General features: G+C 35.6%; 1 protein-coding gene across 1 annotated transcript in view; it reads right to left on the bottom strand.

Moving 5' to 3' along the window:
- Nucleotides 1-2,460: 2,460 nt before the first annotated feature.
- Nucleotides 2,461-13,832, bottom strand: part of LOC122567635 (follistatin-A) — a 59,931-nt gene continuing 48,559 nt past the window's right edge. The window contains exons 5-6 of the mRNA XM_043726418.1: nucleotides 8,338-8,634; nucleotides 2,461-3,837 (exon numbers count right to left, since the gene is read on the bottom strand). Coding sequence (XP_043582353.1) covers nucleotides 3,719-3,837; nucleotides 8,338-8,634 — 416 coding nt within the window. The 3' untranslated portion in view covers nucleotides 2,461-3,718. The remainder of the gene's footprint in view (nucleotides 3,838-8,337; nucleotides 8,635-13,832) is intronic.

Below are 13,832 nucleotides of genomic sequence, written 5' to 3'. Positions count from 1 at the left end.
TGGAATTCTAGTTATCATTTAAAAATCAGAAATATCGTATAATATTACGTTGAATGTGGAATGAAATTTTATCGATTTGACGAAAAAGAAAAAAGAAAAGGAAAAATTATTTAACTCATCGAAGACCAAGAAGAAGCGAGAGAACCTGTAAATTTTTTAAGAAAATTTTTGAACTGCTACGAAATTTGGAAAAATCGTACTGTTTTGATAATTTGTAATCCTTGTTGTGTTTAGTATGTGCTTCTTTAATATACGAAATGAATAGATGCTAGTCATTGTTAACAAATGATCCTTGTCGTTTATTATGATTCCACATGGTATATGCTTGTATCACATAAAATTGAATAATACTGATTCGTTCAGAATTAATCTTCTATCCGAATTTTAAAAGGAAAGGGACATAAACTCGATCAGAATCTTTTAGAAAGTAACTCGCATTTCAAAGTCAGCATTTTCTCTTTACAAAATATGTAAGCTAAATTTTAAGATGATGGAACTTTCAATTTTAATTTCTCATAATTAAACATCTGTTGCTTTAGAGTAGAGATATTATCCTCCTTTTTTCTGGAAAAAGTTTCCTCAGAATGAATCTTTATCAATTTTATAAAATTATTCCAAGCTTCAACATTGATAATTATATAACCAAAGAGAACAGGCAAACATGCTCAACAAGAACTAATAATAGATAAAAAATTCCACAAATTAGAATAAATAATTCCACGAAGAAACAGTTACAATAAATAAATAAATAAAACCATCAAACATCACCTATTCTCTTTTAGATCAAATTAAAATCTCTGCTATAAAATCCATTAACACATCGCGTACTGTAATTTCATAAATTACCGTCGATCCCATAAGCTTCGTTAAATTTAATTTTACTCTCCGTTTTTCAGTCTTTCTTGCCCCTTTTTGAAAATCTTTTTTATCGTTCGACCGCTCTACTCTATTAACTTCGTAACGGATAAATATTCATGCATACATCATGTCCCCACACCGGTTTTCTATTTTCTTCCTTCCTCTTCAAGGACGCAATTTCAGTGAAAAATTCCCGTAACTTTTCTAATGCGCGCTGTGCAACTACCTGGCGAGTTTTATCACGGACAAATATTTTCTAGCTGAACGTCGCCGGTATACGATACCTGCAATTTCCTTATTGCATTCAGTTTTAACCTCTAAGATTTTATTCAGCCATCGTTGTGCCTGGTTTTCTTCGAATAACGTTTGCGCTCGAAGCTTCAACAGCATTTACGCGCTTCAACATGATCATATTTTCGTGATTTAATCTTAATCCCTCGCCTCACGATTTATTTACTTTATTTTTGTTCAGTTCACGTTAATCAATAATTATGAAATTGTCAATCTATTTATGAAATTAAAATTAGAATGCAAAATACAACGTGCCTTTGTTAAATGTCGACCATAATCCGTATCACGAGTGTTACACGATATTATAAGGCAAGAGATTAACCGATTAATAGCCAACGTTATCCACGATGTGTTAACGAAGAAGCAATATTTCAATAAAGTGTAACTAGTTTGGACGATGTAACGATAGCCAGCCAGTTATGCGAATTAAAATCGTAAAGATAAATTCGGCCGTCTGGATATTTGTATGAAGTGACTGTGATTAATAGACTGTGGATATTTATGCAAATTTATATCTTATAAACACGACTAGAAAATGGAACCTAAGCGGAGAATTAGCTGAATATTTTATATATTTTCTGCGTATTTTTACATCTTTCAATTTTTCATAAATGCATAAAAATCCTCGGTCTAATGATTAGTCCTGCGAAACTTGCGTAAATCGTTTAAGCTTTCGGATTAGTTGCGTATTCTTTGAGTTCCTAAAAGGATCTACTTACATAATACTCGTCGAACCATAGTAAGCACATGGATTGATTAATTTGAAAGTTTTCTCGAAAAGATCATGAATGGTTATTACTCATCGACGTCATTAACACTTTCGCGATTATTTTATGAAAACGAATGTTAGATACATCGTCAGGAGCCAATACAATTGTATGGCTATAATTAGTTAAAGCGGATTATTATTACGATACATGTAACGAGACAGTTTAAACGATATTAGTGAATGAATGTTGCTGGATTAGTAAATGTTACTCTTTAGTATCGATGAGAGATTTACGATCCTAACGTTAAGAAATAATGTATAAACATAAAGTAAACGTGCTATGTACAGAATTCTACAATATTAAACGGCAGTCGTGGCTAAAAACGTGCATGGATGAAAACATTGAAAATAATAATAATATTACGATAATAAAAGTATTACAAGCTTACTTTTCACGTACTTGACTTGTATCGCGTTACTATCTTTGTATGATATAAATGTATTTCATATACGCGTTGGCAATAAAAGTTCACGTTACACTGCGTATCCTGTTAAAATAAGAAAATTAAAAAGCTGGTATTATGTTGAAGTTTTGAACACGATTTTCCAATCAGACTTCGTTTATTCATATTATTTCGAACAATAAATTAATTAACATTATAATAAATTAATACAAAAGAACACTGTGGTACATTATCGATTAAAACTGTTCCGAATAAAAATAACGCTAAAAAGGCAAAAGAAAGAAAGCAGATGACGAAACAATACTTACAGCAATTTACAACTTCGCTTAATTCGTACACTATCTATATTATAATAGTGATTTTCATCGACCGGAGTTAACATATACACCAACATTGTACTCTTAAAAACATCGGAGAAACACTTTATCTTTATAATAAATTCACCAATGATACTTCTAAAATACTTTTTTCACAGAAAGTACTATGGAAATTTAAAAAGTTCAAATATTTTTGTATTCGTACAACCGACAACACTATCAAACGTTCTCAAAATGCGAGATAATCAATTTCTTACACAATTGTCTGCGTTAAACTCGTGAAATACTTATGTACACCGAGACAATAGATACAAACTTGCGCGAATGGCTCCCGACTGGTAGCAAATCGCGCGCTTCGATCACGAAAGTGTTAAATTAGTCTCGATTCGCCAGTTTTCCGCTTCCTTTCGAATGAAAAAAAAAAAAAAAAAAAAAAACAAAAAGAAATCGTCACTTGTACGCGAACGAACCTGCGAAACCTCGAAATCCTCCCGAAAACGGAGAAAAGAATACTGATCTGCCCTTAATCTACATTATCCGGCACGAATCTCGCCGCTCGTGCATCCACGCGATTTTAATGGCGTTCATATATGTACGCTCTTGTATAACCAGCGAAGAGGAAGCGCGAACATGTCTGTTACGCGTGGTTCCTCGAGTTCTCCGGAAGTTCGAGCGGAAATTCACACGATATCTCGCGTGACATTTCCTTAATACGATCTAGATCGGTTCTAGAGAATTGGACGCGGTAGTCGTCGGATTCTTTTACGTTGAATTTTATTCTTCGATCGATTTTATTCGATCGCCCACGTCGATCGTTCGTAGATCCGCGAATTGATGAATTTTAACTTATTATTCTTCGATCGGCCACGTAGATCCGCGAACGAATGAATTTTATCTGTTTACTTTTCGATTATCCGCGTGAATCGTTCGTAGATTCGCGAATGGATCGAAGGATATCTCTCCGTTTGCGACACGTTTCACCTATCCGCGTGGTTCCTTCGAGCGAGCACCTATGGAGAAATCTACGACTCGTGTCGTGTTGGCGAACAGGATCGACCGATCGATCGATCGATCGCGCGCTACGACAACGCCAAAGAACGATGCGTCTGCCCGTTGTACGAGAGGGATTCGGCGTCCTCGAATCTCGCGTCCTCATCCGCCAGATCGACGCCGTAGTTGCTCGAGGTGTTGTCCTCCTCTGTAACAAAGAGCCAAAGCAAAAGGGTGGTTATTAAATTAAAGCCTGTTCGATATATACCGCCTCCGGGCATGCCACGTCGATTTCGATATCTCTCGATCTTCTACGGAACTGCTGCGAAACCGATGCTATCTTCAACTGACGATCGTGAACGAGACCGAACACCATGCGAATCGAAAACGTTCCGCGAGCTTTTTCTTCGATGGTGTTTTTCTTTTTTCTCTTCTTTTTTATATCGCGAGCACATGGTGCGATCCATTGTATCGTGGGCGATAAGAAATGCCGTTAAACTGGCTACATACTTCGGTTTTATACGTTATTCTCCTCTTCTTCTCCCTCGGCTCGTTATTATCGAACGCGTTGATCGATGACGTGACATGTGAACGGACGAGGAATTGAAATGTAAATGACACGCGAGACTTAATTCATTCTACTATATGGATGCAGAATAAACAGTTCGATATAAGATTTTCAAGACAGATCGTAATGGATAGTTAACAAATTTTAATCAATTACGTGACTCTAATTTAGTTGTTGAAGAACGTATCTCTTTTCTTTTTGCCGTAACTAGCTAATCTTTTTCAATCTGAATTTGATAAACTGTTATTTAAATAGGAACAAATACCGTTTAACAATGGGGAACGTATTTTAGGATGAAATAATTAGACATCGTTTTATAAATGAAAAAAATTATACGAAGTAACGACGGTTGTTTAAATACCTAATGCCTGCAGACTTGTACGAAGGTGATCTTGTGCATTTTTTCTTTCGAGATATTCGCTTCAAGATTTTCTCTTTTCGATGTATTAAGACGTACGTTTTTAATTATACGATGAAATATGTAAAACGAAATAAAAGAAAAATTATTTTCTTATTCATAAGTCATGAGTCTATCACGGAGTGAACGATTTATCAATCAAATAACGTCAAAGTAAACAAGAACCGAGTTCTGTTTAACGATATAACTACCGACTTCATTTCACGCTTCAATTCATACGATTTTTCAATGATATTTCAATGTTATTATAATGTAAATCAACGTAACACAAAGCGTACGACAAGTACTATGTTTTTATATCTTTGACTTAGAGTACTTTCAGAATCACTAGCAGACATATGCTAACAAAAGGAAATAATAAATTGATGATAATTTCATAACTATACGTAAAAAATGCAATAATATATGATACCGCACATGAATAAATCTTACATACGGATCGTTAGTTGCAAACGTGGCATGTACCACACGTTATTCATCATCGATATCATTCGTATGGTTTTATAAAAATGTCAACAGCTAGTGCGTGTCACAAAGTTAGATTTATCTATATCCGACTTAACAAAAACTGAAACGTTGCACCGTTACTCCGTCTTTATGGTTTGCTGCGTAAAGACAATGCAAATTATTCAAAAGCTTCTGTTCCTGAACGTGTTACGATCTCTTTTATAATTTGCGTAATAGCGAACCGTCATTGTATCGTTTCCCGATGTAATTACGATACATATAAGCGCGTTTGCAGCATGAAAGAAAGCCGCATTCAACTGCGTCTATTATAATTTAGAGAAAGGAACCTATTCTACGCGTTGTTCTCCACGGGAACAACCGTTGAAGGTAATAAACGCGTGAAAAATATAATATGCGATACGATACATTGACAGAATGCCACAGACAGGAAATTTATATCATCGCGATATAATTCTATTTTTCCAGTTTGTTTTATCGATTAACGATCTCTCCTTTGTTTTCTTTATAAATTATTGTTCTACTAAAACGTAGACAATTTTATTATCGGTAGGTGGAATGAATCCAGGTTACAGTTATGTTCCAAATAAGTTAAAAACGATCGTAGAGAAACAAGCTCTATCGCTTTGTGGTGGAATCTTTTTTCTAAATACACGGGTGTAAAAATTAAATATTTCGTAAAGTGTCGAGCTTTTAATAATTTTAGCTTTTATGAATAAAATGACACGAGGAATCAATTTATGCGAAAAAAATGAGTTTATTTGTAGTAAATAAATGAATAGAGTAGAATAACAAAAGAATAGAATCTAAATAACTCTGTAAAATCACCCTTTATTGTCTATTTTATTGCAATTTTGCGATGCAAAATAAATCACGATATGCGACAGAATATACCATAAAATACTCTGTTGCAATTCTACCAGTGGTTTCATTCTGTAGGATAGTTATTTTAATTTTATTGTTAGCGTGGGCATCGGAACTTATAAATAAATATCAATAACGTTAGCGAAATGGTGATCGATGTCGGAATACGTTTATACCGGTAGCAATTCAAGAAACCATCGTAATTTAATTGATACTGTAGGTACTTACGCGTGCCAAGTAGAGCATGCTACAAGTTCGATAAATTCTACTCGGGTTTGAAAAATCGTGGGTCGTGCCTGAGATAAAAGTCAGAATAATTTAGGATGCTAGACGCTGATGCGTAAACTTTCCCGTTTATGTCCGGCATGCAACAGGTTTCTACATCTACACAAACATTTTGTACACGCACGATAAAAGCATTTTATCGACTGAATGAAACGAAAGAATCGTATCGACAGCTTTTTCTTCGATTAATACAATTCCAGAACTTTTATATTTTATTGTGAAATAAGAAGCGAGATTATTCGTTGAATTTCTCTTCCAAGATTGTTGGAAAGGACAAGAGAAGTAATTCAATATTTCTCAAAGTTTCTCAATAAATCTTTTACTCGTAATCTTTCATCTGTATCATCTTCTCGAATTACGCATAACTTTCGATTATATTTTCCCTTATTCTTCCAAAAAGACTAAGAATCTAACTCTTAACATTACTAAACAATTATAAAAACGCCAACGATGAAAAATCTCTGTTCTAACAGAAAGTACTGTTCTCTCAAACTATCGATCGACTCACAGTTTCGCTCATTGAACGCGAGTATTTCAAAAAATTAATCGTCAAAATTTCACCGCGTCTGAAAAAACTCTATATGTATAGATTCATTGAAAAAATCATTCTAAAACGCCTAAACAATCACTCGTGTGAAGCATTAAATATTAAATGAAAATAAAAAAAGACAGCGGATGCGACGCGTTGAAAATTTGTATAAAAATCGATCTAGTTCCATGGGTTCCCATGGCGTGGCGACAACGCAACAGTAGGAAGCGAGAAACGAGAGTGCACACGCAACGAGGCATCGCAAACGGAACTCTAGAATTCCATGGCTAGTTCTCCTCTGGGTTTTCGCGATTGACTGTGTTTAACGGGCGAGACAAGCGAGCGTGTGGGCGCGTATATTCTCAGAGGCGACTCGAACAAGGCGAATTCCACGCTGGATTACGACGATCGCTTGCTTCGCAGACGGCTCGTGAATGGCCCACGCCTCCGAGAGAAATAGATAAATGACCAGACGCGTATTCCGCTTTATCACGGCATGGGAAACGCGGCCCCTCGACATCGGCGATCCCTTGCTAAATGCGAAATGAAATCGGAATGGAAGTGTCGACCGCCACGCTGTTACCGTCTGCGCTCGTTCCGCTTGCTCTCCATGAAAAACGAGTTCACGCTCTGCATTTTAACTTTTTCTCTTTCTTATTGCTCCCCTTCTTCCTTTTTCCTTTCTTTTTGCTTCTCGATGGTGTTTAACTTTGCACGTTTTATTATAAAATAAATAATAACGCAATAACGCAGAAAACACGTGGAACGTTCTCTGAACTTTGAATTCAATGGGCAATTACGATCAGCAAGGAAGCAGTTAAATTTTGGTTTATTGGAAGTTATTTCGATTTTCAGATTTATAAACCGTCGTTATCGTCTGTCACGAGTATTTAGAATATTTGTCTGATTCTCCTACGTGAAGTTACATTTGCAAGAAGCGACGTGCAAGTTGCTAGAATCTGGTACCGAACTTGTTGCATATAAAACGCACAATCATTTTTCATAATAAAAAATATAATAAAAAAAAAGAAAAATGCTAAAAATTTCATCTCCAATTGTCAGTATCAACAGAAAACACCCATAAATCAATCTCATTGAAACAAACATACTTTATAATCCACCTATTCACTAATTTTCACCACTCATGAGTATGTGTATAACACATGTAACATACACTTCATTCAAGTCCAGCAAACAACTTTTTAAAACCGTAAAACTCATTCAAACGAATAAAAACACATAAAACAAAACCTATACAAGATGTAAATGTATGGTGTAGAATAATCAAATATCGCTATCGTGTCTTTGAATTTTGCTATTGAAATCTACTAAAGCCACAAAAACAACTGGTTGAAAATCATAAAACTCGTCAAATCCAATAAAACCAGCTAGAATCATAAGAAAGGTAAAAGTATTGCGTAAAATAATCAAATATCGTGGTCGCGTATTTGGATAGGCGTGAAGCGTCGAGCTTCGCTACTTGAATACAGAGGCTACTTGGAACAGACAGGGCCCAGCCAACAGTATTCATTGACTAGCAAGCGCGTGTTATCTACGTAATCGCGTGTCGAGGACTTACCGATATAGAGAGGAGAGGTGTCGTAGGCGTTGCAGGGGCCGGCGTGTCGCGTCTCGAGGACGAAGCCGGTAGCGCAGGCGTCCTTGACGATGTGACACCAGCTTGGATAGGTGATATTGTTGGTGGCACACAACATGGTTGCCGATGGATCTCGATCACGGTGTGTCCGGTTCCGGACGCGCTCCCGCTTCCGGGGACAACGATAGGTACAGGTCACGCAACGTGGTCGACCCGACTTCATCTCCGATAGACACGTCTGCCCCTCGCGACAACGAATCGTTGTACAGTCTGCGTTCTCTATAAAATAGCAAGACGAATCGTAGCGTAATCATTGTTCTCTAAAAAGTATTAAAGCGAATCGTTGTACAGTTTGTATTCTCTATAAAACAGCAAAACGAATCGTAGTATACCTAGCCATTGTTCGAGAAAAAATATTAAAGCGAATCGTATATTCTTTACGAAGTGGAAGAGAGAAATCGTAGTACAGTCTGCTGTCTTTATAAAATGGCAAAAGGAAACATATCACGGCAGAATTCGATTTATAGGAACTTGTCTAGGCGCAACAAATTTATGTAATTGCAGTTGAAATAATAAGAGGTTTCCGATTTTCTTCACTACTAATTTTTGTTCAAACAATAGAAGCTCACGTTCAGACAAATAAATTCAACCAGCAAAAGTTGAGTTAATTGGACGTCAACTGACATTTCGATTCGATAAATCGAGTTCTATGGTGCAATTTGTGTTCTTCATAAAATAGAAAAATGAATTACAATACAGTCTGCGTTCTATAAAAAAAAAAAAAAAATAACAGAAAAAACGGCGCTGTCACGCATTCAACGAGCGAATGGAAATTTTTTCGAATGATTAATATCGATGGGTTTTGATTCGAGTTCGTTTTACGAGTAGAACCGTATTCCTTTTGCTCTTTGATGATCTCTCAGACGGAAACTGTAGATACGACGCATGCTGATGAGTCTGGAGGCTCGTTTGTGTTTTATAAAGGCGCTTGTGAAGGATTAAGTCTGCTGCAGAATCGTTTTTGTTTGGATAACTGTTCCTCCTTTTTTCATCTCGATGGATGATGATGTAACCCGAATGTTAAAAATCTTTTCCCTCTAGAAAAAGTGTGCAATGGAATTGAATTTAAGCTCTTCCACTTGTCTGTGATCGCCTGTTCGTATACGAATGTTACTTCATTGTTTATTAACTTCATGGTCCTTAAATTTTTACTTCCCGTTCTTGCTTTAGTTTTAATCTTTAAACGTTAATTAACTCAACGATAAATATATTTGTTTCCGGTAAAACTGGTCTCAAATTTGTATACGATATATCTTTTCTTTTTTTACAAAACCACGTGTTTCTATTACCAACGACCCATAAAAAATGATTCTTCTCATTGATCAAAAAAGATTCGACCCTCAAATGGTTAGCACAGAAACAAACTTCCCCAGCTTCCCTATATTTCCCATCGTAAGGAAAAAACGACTCAGCCAAAAATGAAGCAAAGAGCATAGTAGAATCGAGCGATGTTTCGTCAAAGTCCAACTTGACAAACGTCCCACAAACATTTCGATTATATTAAAGAACCTTCTCTGAAAGTCTAAACTGGTACCGTCTGAGAAACGCAAGTTCACGATCGTTCCTTGTACCAAGACCTTGAGAGCTCAAACGGATTGACCTCATCGCGGAAGATCGAGTGGCAGGCAAAGTCACGGATGTGGATTGATTTTCGCGAACGCGAGACATCACCGGCGAACGTGCACGTTACATAATAACAAATGGCACTGGAAGGAACTGGCTAGTAGTACAGCTACTGTGACGAGGCAGAAACGAGAGACAGGTTCAATCGTCGAATTAGACGTGCTCTATCTTCGTCCACTCGGTAGATTCGTGCGGTGACTCGTTCGCAGACACGATTACTGCAATAATATGTCGTTACACCTACTTGGGTCAATGGCCCACTTCTCACGGAGGGATCGTGTAATGTATTGCTCATTTTTCATCCTGCCAGTCGTCAATGCGTACGCGACCCGATGAAACGTTACGCAATTCGTACATCGACCGTCTACATTCGGATAAATCACTCATTTGGTCGACTGACACGATTGTTTCAAAATTTGCAATTTGAACTTTTGAGTAGATGTAGCTGATACCGAGACACGAAGCTGTTTAATTCGCGTGAAGTGTCTCTCTAATATCCTTTCGCTAAAACGTAAATTTAATTTACGATAACAATTTAAATTTACGACGATGTAAAATATTTCGAGCCAGTCTCAGATACGTAAAAGTTTACCAAACTTCAGTCTATATTGATCTATGTTTCACTCTTATGAAACTAAAGTACATATTTAATATAAAAACAACCGGATTCTTCATTCTGAAGATTTACGATACTAACAATTTACGAAAAAGAGGCTTCAGTTATTTTACGAAGAAATTTGAAAGTACGTAGTCGACGTTTAACAGAACTCAGAATGTTGTTCGATCACTTAATTTACAATAATTTAAAATAAATCCATAATTTAGAACGATCAATATACAACTTCTTTTCATTTTCAATTTCAATAATATCGATTATTTCCTGCTATTTTCAACAATCCCACAAGTTGATATCTCTTTGAACTTCGAGGAAATTTTAAATGCTTGTTAAAAAATGAGAAAAAGAAAAAAGAATTTATGAATTAGACAAAACCATACAAGTGTTAAATACATTTAATACACGGTATATTTAATTGCCATTATAAGATCAATAACGCAGATGGTGCAGATCTACCGTATGATAGTCTACATCGATCTGTCATGGACCACTGTTATAAATATCAATTATTCTCGAGCATCGTATGAGGTATATTTGTTTGTCTGCCGGACGTCTGACGTATAAAATGGCGGACGTAAATTCTTTGTCTAGTCTAGGGTTCCTAGTGCACGTGTAAGCCACGATCGGAGCAATCATCATATCACTCGCGTGTGTAGTTGTAGTCTGTGTTGTCCGTACCACGTGGCTGTACTAGATTAATATTAAGTGATTCACGCTCCGTAATGTGATCCTTGTTGTTAGACACGATGCTTAGGCTACGTGCGTACTTTTATATGAAAGTCTACTCGATGCTGGATCTCATTGCCTGTTACACGCTGGCTAGCGTTACATTGTTATACATTGAGAGACATCTGCTTAGAGGGAGCAATTGGATTTATTAAGACACATTACGCAAATTGTAGTACCGAGAACATTATATTAATGAGAATACAACGCTGCATCTTTATTAGAAAAATATATGGGAACGCGTGTTATGGGACATGTCGAAAACAACCATTTGCTCCCTACGAACGTAATGGACAAAGCATTTGTAGAAATTATATTATCGTCCTTTTGTTATTATATAGTATTATTGATAACATTGTTACTTTATTGCGACGAAATTTATTATTACCTTCTTTCCTTTTTAGATATTTTCTTAGGTTATATTAGCTATATTTACGTAGCTATATGTTAACAGTATACAGCTAACAATAAAAATAGAGAAAAATGATCCGTAAATCTAGTTTTTATTATTTTTAATTTATTACTCATTATTATTATATTTATTTGTCATTTTTGATATATATATTATTTTTAGCTATATTCTATAATATTCTTATTATTTAAATTCAATCGAAACTCTTTACATCTATCCCGAATTTTCATAAAAAGCCTACAATAACATATTTATGTCTGAATTACAAGTATCTTTATCGTCATCGCTAAAAATAATTATATTCTCATATTTTACTCTCAGTATAATATATTCCAAATTTTTTTAAATAAGAAAAAAGACTTCATATGCATTATGCCTCGCACGCTTTATCAATATAATTTCTCGCGATCGAAGGATGCTTTCGAAGTAATAATTCTGCAACCTACTACGAGAGAGGTTGTCAAGGAAAAGGATTGACAGCATCAAAGGATATAGTTCTTAAATCATCACTATAATCATACTATATTTCACCTGACGTTTCGTAAGATATTTGTACAGTAAAGAGATATCAAGGTAATCATGCCGGTTCGTGCATGTTTCCGTAGTTCAATCAGCACCTACATTGTGTCAATGCTACTCCAAGTTGAATGACCAATGACCCTCGTGCAAGGCGTTGCATAATATTACGTTCTGTTTCTTAGTCATTACGTATCAAACGATACGATAAATCGCAGTGCCTCGTTGCCTTTGACATTTAAGCCGAATCATTCACAGTGTACATACGTAATTATGTAATAACAGGCGCGCGGCCGCAGAGAAACAAGCAGAACAAACGTTTATTGAGACGATTCAGCAAGATTGTTTGCATTATTCTTCCTTTCAAAAGAATCTTGTAACACGTGCAATTCGTGGAACAGATGATTTCCGCGAATCTCTATATTTCCAGATCCAGGTATTCTTATAAGAATTATTTATTTGCGTATTAGTTAAACTTCAAACTCATCAGATCGATGAATACTGGTTATTGATCGAATAATCGGAAACAAAAAATAAAAAAAAAAATACGTGATGTTATTACGAAGAACAATTTCGTAAAACTGTTAATTATTATGGTATATTATTATAACATAAAATGTAGATTTCTATGAATAAATGAAAATATTGAAGATTAACGAAATGATTTCGATAAAATATTGACGAATTCTAATCTGCACAAGAGACCTCTCTTATTTGCGAGTTCGTCAAATATATCATATTGAACCGTTGTCTATGAAAATATAGCAACACGTTACTTGACACGCCTCGATAGAGCTGTAAATTTGTAAAGCACCAACGACATCTTCGACGAATACGAGGCTGTTTGCAAATCCGCGATATAACATGCTTATGATTTATGATTCATATATGTGATGAGGGTCAACGCAAGAAGGAATGCACGCGGCCAGCCATTACGTATACGTATAAGCATTATGGCTCACGAATGGGCATATGTTCGTGAGGCACGTGCTCGTTAAAGAGAAATACGCTTCGTCTTTCAAGCATTATATTGTCTTATTTATGCATTTATTTACTCTCTGTAATACGTAACATCGTTCGACAGCAAACGTCATTCGACGTGCAAAGTGATCGCCGATTCCGATATGTGATTAATCAATATGAAATATCATGAAATAACTGAAAGATTTTCTTAATAATACGATATTATTTCTATACCATTTCAACGTATTTACGACAAATTACTTTATGATAATCTACCTTGTATTTATATTGTACGTACAATTATTAGATTTTATTCTAATTTTAAATAACTTGAACGGCGTATACAAAACTTTGTGTCAAATTTTCATCTGCTGTTTCTGCTGTCACTTAAAAGATTATCGCTATTTTTGTATTAAACCGTAGATTTAAAAATGTTTGTAGAATTACAAAAATTTAACAATCGTTATGTTTTAAACATTTAACGCTATCGTTTATTAGCACGTGTGTTTATTAACCGCTGTACGAATTGCCCCAACAGCGACGAGCGCATCGAAGCTATTT

This window comes from Bombus pyrosoma, linkage group LG5, assembly GCF_014825855.1.
Source record: "Bombus pyrosoma isolate SC7728 linkage group LG5, ASM1482585v1, whole genome shotgun sequence".
Lineage (NCBI taxonomy): Eukaryota > Metazoa > Arthropoda > Insecta > Hymenoptera > Apidae > Bombus > Bombus pyrosoma.
Note: the sequence above shows the minus strand (reverse complement) of the source record. Positions and strands in the feature narration are given on the sequence as shown.